Source organism: Saccostrea cucullata, unplaced genomic scaffold (assembly GCF_032062105.1).
Source record: "Saccostrea cucullata isolate Sc308-1 unplaced genomic scaffold, CSIRO_AGI_Scuc_v1 ctg705, whole genome shotgun sequence".
Classification (NCBI taxonomy): Eukaryota; Metazoa; Mollusca; class Bivalvia; order Ostreida; family Ostreidae; genus Saccostrea; species Saccostrea cuccullata.
The window spans coordinates 2,173-11,320 of record NW_026925443.1 but is presented as its reverse complement, the minus strand read 5'-3'; the positions used below and the strand labels follow the sequence as shown (position 1 = coordinate 11,320).

General features: G+C 40.6%; 2 protein-coding genes across 2 annotated transcripts; both read left to right on the top strand.

Annotated features, from left to right (window-relative positions):
• The first annotated feature begins 723 nt into the window (after positions 1 to 723).
• Positions 724 to 1,839, top strand: LOC134268848 (uncharacterized). Its single transcript, XM_062751090.1, has one exon. The coding sequence runs from the start codon at positions 724 to 726 to the stop codon at positions 1,837 to 1,839; it is 1,116 nt and encodes a 371-aa protein (XP_062607074.1).
• Positions 1,840 to 4,772: 2,933 nt separating this feature from the next.
• LOC134268847 (uncharacterized protein F54H12.2-like) lies at positions 4,773 to 6,131 on the top strand. The gene has a single exon (XM_062751089.1). It carries the CDS (start codon positions 4,773 to 4,775, stop codon positions 6,129 to 6,131), a length of 1,359 nt encoding a protein of 452 aa, XP_062607073.1.
• Positions 6,132 to 9,148: the final 3,017 nt, after the last annotated feature.

Here is a 9,148-nt window from a genome sequence, read left to right as displayed (position 1 = left end):
GGCTTTATACGGTCAAGAACTTCATCGGTATAGGAATTATTTACAACAAGCGAGAGAGCCAACGACTACCAAAAAAACCCCTGCACCCTTAGCCCCAGCCCCCGCAGCAGCAGCAGCAGCAGCAGCTCCAGCAGTAGCAGCAGCACCACTAGCAGCCTCAGACCCCGAGATCGATCAACAAATCATTCAAAGTGTGAATAAACCCATGCAAAGAAAAGCTGAATTATTATTAAATCATTTAAAGAAAACCAACGTCTTGACTTGGGATAAAGACGGAGAAATCAGTTATCGAGGTCAAAAAGTGCCCGATTCTAACATTGTGGATATAATGGCCGAAAACATGAGAACCAGATCCTTGAAAAATCGTCCGGTGCCTAAAGGATTATACGAATTTGCTCAAGCTTTAAAAGAGACCCGTACTCCCATGACTTACTTGCAAAATCGAGACCTTATAAAAGCCATGCAGAAACCAGGAAAAATCAGTACTCCTAAAGGGGCTTTGAGTGACGACAACGACGAAGAGGAAGAGAGCGGATTTCAGGATGCTTCCTCTTCTTTTTTGACCCCTATTAGTCGACCTGTAGAGGCAAGATCAAGGGTGTTAAAAAAATTCACACCTAAATATAGTCCCTATCGAGCCCAAAAGCAATTAAAAGCCCAAGAAGAAGAAGCCAATAAGAAATTAGAACAAATCGAGGAAAATTGGCTATCATTGCCTAAGACATGAAGAAGAAGAAGAAGAAGAAGAAGAAGAAGGGAGTAGAAGACATTTTAACAGAGATTTATTACGATCCTAAGAGAGGGTATGGAGGCATACAGACTTTGTATCGTCAGGTCAAAAGTTTGGGACATAAGATTTCCTTAAACACCATACGAGAATGGTTAAAAGAGCAAGATACTTATACTTTACATAAACCCATTCATCGAAAATTCCGGAGACAACAGACCAGAGTGACGGATATGGACGAACAATGGCAATTAGATTTAGCCGATGTGTCCAGTTTAAAGAAACATAATGACGGCTATACTTTTTTATTGTGTGCCATTGACGTCTTATCTAAATATGCTTGGGTGGTGCCTTTAAAACAGAAAACGGGAAAAGAAATGATTCGAGGATTACAAGAGATTTTCCGACAAGACGGTCGACGTCCCGTCCGCATTCAATCGGATCAAGGCAAAGAATTTACCAATCGAGAATTCTTACAGGCATTTAAATCCATTCATTTCTTTACCACTCGCAATACGGACACCAAAGCCAGTATCGTGGAACGATTTCAAAGAACCCTCAAAGCACGCATGTGGCGGTATTTCACTCGAAATAAAACCAGACGGTATTTAGAGGTCTTACCGGATTTAGTGTATGCTTACAATCATACCTTTCATCGCAGTATCCAAAGAGCTCCAGCTCAAGTGAATCCCTCGAATGTGTTAAAAGTCTGGAAAACTTTATATGGGGAAGAATCATCACCTAAAACCAAAAAACCCCCCAAATTTAAAACAGGAGATAAAGTGCGCATCAGTAAAGCCAAACGCACTTTTGAAAAAGGATATTTACCGAACTGGACCACGGAAATATTTACCATTGCTCATCGAGTTCCCGGTCGGTATCCTTACGTGTATCGAGTACAAGATTATAACCAGGAGGAATTAGAAGGGACATTTTACGAGAAAGAATTACAACAGATCATTAAAAAAGACGACGTGTACGAAGTGGAGGAAATCTTGGGGTATAAAAAGCGACGAGTCGGGAAAAAAATCATTCAAGAAGTTAAAGTCCGGTGGAAAGGATATCCCCCAAGTTTCGATTCATGGATTCCCCAAACGGATCTCATCAAATAACACCTCACTGGAAATTTTGTGGAGAGAATATTCCTCGAGAAGAAATTGTGTATTTTGCACAATTATTCATCTGTATTTCCCTCATCATCACCAGTGTGGTCATGTTAGCTTTACACGATTCTAATCGAGAATATTGGATGATCTGTGTGAGTTCTTCGGTGGGTTACATCATGCCTAGTCCTACCATGATGCATCATACCCCTACGGTCAAGAAGACGACCAATTCACCCAGTTAATCCCGGAATCTAAAAATAGATACACTCCTCTATATAAAAAGGAGACACCTAAAGCCTAAGAGGATCATTTCTGATCTGAGTGAGGGACAGAGCACACACGTCATGGAATTTTTAAGCTCAGAGTATCGTTGGAAAATAGTAGAACCTGAAGGTACTACTTTAAAGGGAGAATGGATGAAAAACAAAGAGGAATGTATTCAAGATTTCTTTGATCAGAATCCAGGGACAAAAACAGGTCACCATGAAATCTACCTGTATAAGAGATTCAAGTTACCGGACCGCCAAAGAAGCAAACACATGGTCTTATTAGGACCCAGACAGCCCAAGTATAGGGAATTCAAATGGAAAATCAATTACGTCTTGCCTCACCAAAGAGAGGGACCGGAAACCACTTTGTTTCAAGGGAAATGGATGGAAAAAGCTGGAGATTGTATTAAAGACTATTTGAAAGAAGTGATCGTAAAAGGATTCAATGCCTGTGGTAACCGTTGTGAAACAGACTATTTGTACATGAGGAGATCCTTCCCCATACAAAAAGAACTGAATCAAAGTTTTGAATGTTTGTTATTATAATGATGTTCTTGTTTCTTGTTGTTATGAATCAATAAAATAAAAGAAAAACAAAAATCTTGTTGTTTTTTAAAAAAAAGTGCTGTTATAAATACAAAGGTTCTTAGGTCAAAGGTCTCAGTCTTAGATTGAACATGGCAGAGAGCAGTGGGTTTTACATGACTTTACCCAGTGATGGGTCTATGACCTCTTTTTCTACCAATACGACCGCTCAATTTAAAACCTTATTACCACAAACAGTGGATTTAACCGACGGAGAATGGGAAGTGGCTTTAACAGAAATGATGTATCCCAATTCATTGAAAAACATTACAGAAAAGGAGGCTTATTTTGACATCCTGATCCCTCAGTCTTTTGCTCCCCAGAACAAAGATATCAAAGACCCAAATGTTTTTAAATCGGGCAGATTTAAAATGAAAACCTTAGACCCAATGCCATTACGTCAATGTCCTGTACTGATAGATTGGGCCCATAATAAACGGCCTTCACTCATTGATCTAGATGGCAAGATGGAAATTAGACGAATTCACTTCAGACCCGGGCCTTACGTTCACCCCAAGGCTTTAACAGAGGAAATAAGTCTAGGACTACAGAGATCATTGAGAAAAATATGGAAAACCGTTGGTCATCCAGATGAAGAGAATTCTATGAAATTAGTATATTACGAGACCTATGATCGAGTGATGTATCAAATTAATGGAAAAAATCTTACTCCCTTATGCATTCGTTTCCCCACATCCCTAGCTTATAAGCTAGGCATGGACAGTCAGAAAGTCATTCTTCAGAACGATACAGAAAACATGACCAAATGGATCAACATTAGTTACTTGGGAAACAATACTGTGGATTTATATGAAAATCTGAAATCCATGTATGTCTATTGTGACTTGATTCAACCCCAGACGGTAGGCTCCAATGCCTTGAAACTCTTAAGAGTGGTGCCTTGTACATTTCATTTGGAGGATTCAAAACAAGCCAAATGGGAACCCATTCGAGCGGAATATTTGAAACTAAGTAAAAAACATTTCGATACCATTGAGATTCACATCATGACTCCTTTAGGGACTCCCATGCCCTTTGTAAGTGGTAAATCAGTGGTGAAACTTCATTTCAGAAAAGTATACTGAGATGAATGTACCGTTATTGTGTTCCATCTTATTGGGCGTGGTGGCTTGTCTGGTCTGCTGTCTGTATTGTATTCAGCCCTAAAAAAGGGTATAAAAGGAAGTCCCCCGAGGACAGAAAGGTCAGTTGAATAAGAGACATGAACCATGCAGTATCATCCCGGATTACTGAGACAAAGAGGACACGGACAGTTTGTCTATCATAAAGGGTTATTACGTCAAAAAGGACACGGTTTTTTAGGATCCCTATTTAAAGTAGCAGCTCCTTTAGTCAGCAATCTAGTAGGAGGATTATTGGGTCAACAGCAACCCCCACCACCACCAGGCTATTATCCACCCCAAAACTATCAAAGAGGGGAAGGATTTTTTACTGATTTACTGAAAACCGGAGCTAAACACGCCTTGACTGCTGCTGCTAGAACGGGATTAGACGTATTAGAAAATAAGAGATCTTTAAAAGACGCAGTCAAAACTCACGGAGTACAAGCTCTAAAAAATACTTCGGGAATGGTGAAACAAAGAATGAATCTAGGAGGTACTAACAAAAGAAGAAGAAGAAAAAGAATGAAAAAACAGAGGGGATCGGGAATGGTGATTAAAATAACAAGAAGAAAAAGAAGAAGACAGAGAGGCCGAGGATTTTTTACTGATTTACTGAAAACGGGAGCTAAACACGCCTTGACTGCTGCTGCTAGAACGGGATTAGACGTATTAGAAAATAAGAGATCTTTAAAAGACGCAGTCAAAACTCACGGAGTACAAGCTCTAAAAAATACTTCGGGAATGGTGAAACAAAGAATGAATCTAGGAGGTACTAACAACAGAAGAAAAAAGACCCCTATGTTAGCCCGAGGGGGTCCTAAGAGAAAAAGGAAGAAACAAGGAGGAGGAATTCCTAAAAGAAAACGTCCTTTAGATGTGTTTGACTGAGAGAGGGGTATAAATAGGCCAGTCCTGTGAACAGAAGGTTCATTTGTGAAAACTGAATCCTAGTAGACACATCATGTTACAACCCGATTCCTGTGCGTGTGGGATGAACAATTTACAATTGTTTGAAGTCCCTCCCACTAATATTGCTTTAGAAGACTCGAAATGGGAAGAATATTACCCTATTTCCAGTACTTTAGATTCGGACACCGCTCCCATCGAATTTGAAATTAAAGGACAAGGAGATCACTATCTGGATTTATCTCAAACTTATCTTCAATTGGTATGTAAATTTACCAAAGACGATGGAAGTAATCTGACTGGGGCAAACAGCACTTCGAGTCCAGTGAATAATATCTTACATTCCATGTTTACGGAAATCGATGTCAGTCTGAATGGAAAAATAGTGACTCCAGGGACGGATACTTATCCTTACAAAGCTTATCTGGAGAAATTATTGTCTTACCGACCCAGAACATTAAAGACACAGATGAAAGCCTGTAGTCTGTGGGAAAAAGATACGGCAGGACACATGGACGAAGTGGGGTTAGAGGCTCTTGGTGTAGCTCAAAATAAAACCTTTGATGTAACTCCAGCTGGAAATGGTGGTGCCGACACGGTGACCATTAACGAACCCATCCTCACAGCGTTACCGGCCAATTCTAAAAACGAAGGATTCCGAAAAAGACACCAAGCTATTGCTAACAGTAAGAAAATCAGTTTGCTGGATCGTTTACATCTGGATTTGTTTCAACAAGATCGATTTCTACCTAATGGAGTGGACGTCCGTTTGCGATTTAATCGAGCTAGACCTGCTTTCTACATGATGATCAAAGGAGGAAGTACAGGAAAAGTGAAAATTTTGAGTATGGTCTTGTGGGTGAGAAAAGTCAAACCCACACCAGTCATGATGAATGCCATTAATCAGAGTTTGAATACCCACAGAGCCAAATATCCCTTGAGAAGAGTGGAAGTGAAAACCTTTACCATCCCCACAGGAACTCAGTCTAAGATTACGGATCATCTGTTTCAAGGCCAGATGCCTAAACGTCTCATTTTAGGCTTTGTGGAGAATGCCGCCTTTAACGGAGATCAAACTAAAAATCCCTTTCATTTCCAAAACTTTGGGATCAAGAAATTAGATGTCAGTATCAACGGAGAGACCATGAGTACTCGATGTTTTGAGCCTAATTTCAACGACGATTTATATCTGAGATCTTATCTCAGTCTGTATCAAGCTCTGGGAAAATTAGGAGAAGATTGGGCTCCAGACATCACCTTAGAAGAGTATAAAAGCGGCTACACTCTATGGGGCTGGGATTTCACTAAAGATCAAGAGGCGCAATCGGATAAATTCCATCTCATAGAAACAGGAAATCTGAGAGTAGAAGTGCAGTTTACCAACAATACACCTAAGGTGGGATGGCTGGTCTAGGCGGCCAATAACTCGTGGACTAGGTGCCCAATGGACTCATCATCATCTTCATCAGAAGAAGTGTCATCTCGGTTAAACTCAGGCCTGAGGGACAAAGGTACTAACAGTCGCCGCTGGTTCCGGCAGAGGGGGCACGGAAGATCTTGTTCGATGATGCGGGCAGCGCATAAGGTACATGCTGCCCGTTGGAGGCAGCGGGAACAACAAAAGTTATTCTCCTCCCCCTCTGCCAGACATAGGGTGCACATAATTGACTGAATGGGAACACGAAAGCCCCAGGTGGGGATCCGCCCCTGGTTCCGTGCCTGTACCTGGGGGGCTGCAGGTCTGGACGGCGGCGGTGGCGGGGATCTAGAAGGTGCTCCTCTTGAAGTTCTTCTTGTGGAAAGTCTAGTGTAAGGGTGTCCCCTTCTATTTCTGTTCTGTGGCTCCGTATTTAGCTGAACTCGCACCATATTATATCTGCTCAACTCCTGCAAAGTGTCTAGGCGCCTCACCACGACTTGGGTTTCAATAGCAATCCCCGGAATGAGGGAAAAAATCTCTCTAAATTGGTCTGCCATCTTTGTTTTCTTCTTCTTCGTCGTCTTTTTTCTTCTGTGTGTGTGTGTGTAAAACACCAAATCAGCTACAAGCAGAATGACACTGGGCGTTCGGAGGGGCTGTATTTATTTACAATAGCAGACGATACTGGAATCGCGTGCGAAACATGGAAAAACCAATCATGTGATCAAATGTGATTGGCTAAAAGAAAATCACCCCATTTGGTAAACACGCCCACCACAGTGAGAAAGCAAAATTGAAGGGGGGAAAGGCCGAACCCGAGTGTATCTATGACGTCATACAATAAACATAACAGTGATGTAGTATTACAAGATTTTTTTTTGTTTTATTTGTTAAAAACTAACAATGCTTTTAACTGTCGAATTCTCCTCCGAAATAGTATTTCAATCTGATATTCATTGCATCCAAGGGGGTGGGGTCTAGTCATTCGTAGATTTTGAGGTTTTAGGTATTTTAAAAACGTCACTGATTTTTTTTTTTCTTAACCCTGTGTGAAATTTCCAAGGTATTGAATACATACTTTTTTTTTTCTTTCCATTGCATCTATGTATTATCACAGTAAAAAAAAATATTATTATTATTTTTTATTCTCATTTTTTATAGCCCACGTAGGTAAAACGTATTGATGCACACGAACCCCTTACAGGTGATGCAACAGGTATAGAAAACGCAGGTTAAAAGTGCACACGGCCCCTAAGTTTTGGCACACGGTCCTTTACAGAGGATATAACAGGTATATAAAGCCCAGGTAAAAAAGGTGCACACGGCTCATAGCAGGTATATAAACTAAAAAAACTGTAAAATTTGATAATCATTCTGCGTGAGCACTTAGAACTGGACACAGGTGAAAAGAAATAGAAGCAATGATGAATACTTCAGAAAATTCCCAGTATTATGTGACACCTGAAGGATATGTAGGAGCTCCCATGGCAGAGATAATAAAAGATGCCGTGGAATTGGATTTGAATTTGGACATGGTTAATTTTCCTGAGGACATGAATAAAGAAGAAGATATGAGCATTTTAAACACTACTCTGGACGGAATTGTAAACATGTTATCTGCTCTAGATAACAAACTAAATCAAATGAACACCAAGATGAATGATGTGGATGACAAGGTGAATAAATTGAACAGCAAGGTGAGTGCTCTTGAAAACAAAATGGAAAAACTGAAATGTCATAACAGCAGTGGATTTTGTTACATTAGTGGATTATTATCACCAATCACAAAGTCATTCACGGGGAAAGAGACAAAAATGAGAGAAGAAGGAGGAAACATTGACCAGAAAAAAGAAGGGACCCAGGGCGGATCAGGAGAGAGTAAGAAACAAATGGAGCCATGCTATGTATCGGTAAAAGACATAGAAAGAAAACCTAGGGAAACTAAAAGGAAACTACCCCTGACCAGTGAGAAGGCCCAGAAGAAACAGAAAATGTAAATTGTATGTATATTTTCACTTGAATAAAATTGAAAAATCAAAATCTGTGTGTTCTTGTCTTTCAGTAAAACCAGTTTGAACCGGTTAGAGGGCTGTCTAGACTTTGAAGCGTGACGTCATAATCACATTCTTGCAATGTTTTTGCACACGGCGCATTTTTTACCTGTATAGTCAGCATAAAAACAAAAAACGTAGTACCTACGTATAGTGTAAACACACCCTGTATTTAGGGATAGGTTAGGGGATAGGGTTAGTTAGGGCTAGGGGGATAGGGTTAGGGTTAGGGTTAGTTAGGGTTAGGGTTAGTTAGGGCTAGGGGGGATAGGGTTAGTTAGGGTTAGGGGTTAGGGTTAGTTAGGGTTAGGGTTAGTTAGGGTTAGGGTTAGTTAGGGTTAGGGTTAGGGGGGTTAGGGTTAGGGTTAGGGGTTAGGGTTAGGGTTAGTTAGGGCTAAGGGGGATAGGGATAGTTAGGGATAGTTAGGGTTAGTTAGGGCTAGGGGGTTAGGGTTAGGGGGTTAGGGGCTAGGGTTAGGGTTAGGGTTAGTTAGGGTTAGGGTTAGGGTTAGGGGGCTAGGGGGTTAGGGTTAGCACTGCACTCAGTTGACCCACTTATCCCCTCAGCCTTAGAACTGATCATGTGATTTCTCTCAACCAATCAGAATCTTCCGCCCTAGCGGGAATGCTTATACTACTTACAGCACTATCATGTTAATATACACAAGTTCAATTACGGGTAGATGCAGATAAACAGGAAGTTGACTTCAGATTCATATAAAAATTAATCCAACCATATGGCATGCCTCAGTAAGGTATGTGCTAGAATTTAAAGCATCTGTAATGAGTAGTTGCTGAGAAAACTGCGACAAAAATTGTTATGTATGGTACGGACAGACGCATGAATAAACAGGAAGTTGACATCAGAAGTGAACAAAATGAATCCCACCATATGGCATGCCTCAACAAAGAGTGTACTAAAATTTCAAGCATCTGCGATGAGTAGTTGATAATAAAACT

Bases quoted from the DNA above. Each gene is read 5' to 3' on its own strand.
- LOC134268847 (XM_062751089.1), top strand. From the start codon at position 4,773: ATGTTACAACCCGATTCCTGTGCGTGTGGGATGAACAATTTACAATTG.
- LOC134268848 (XM_062751090.1), top strand. From the start codon at position 724: ATGAAGAAGAAGAAGAAGAAGAAGAAGAAGAAGGGAGTAGAAGACATT.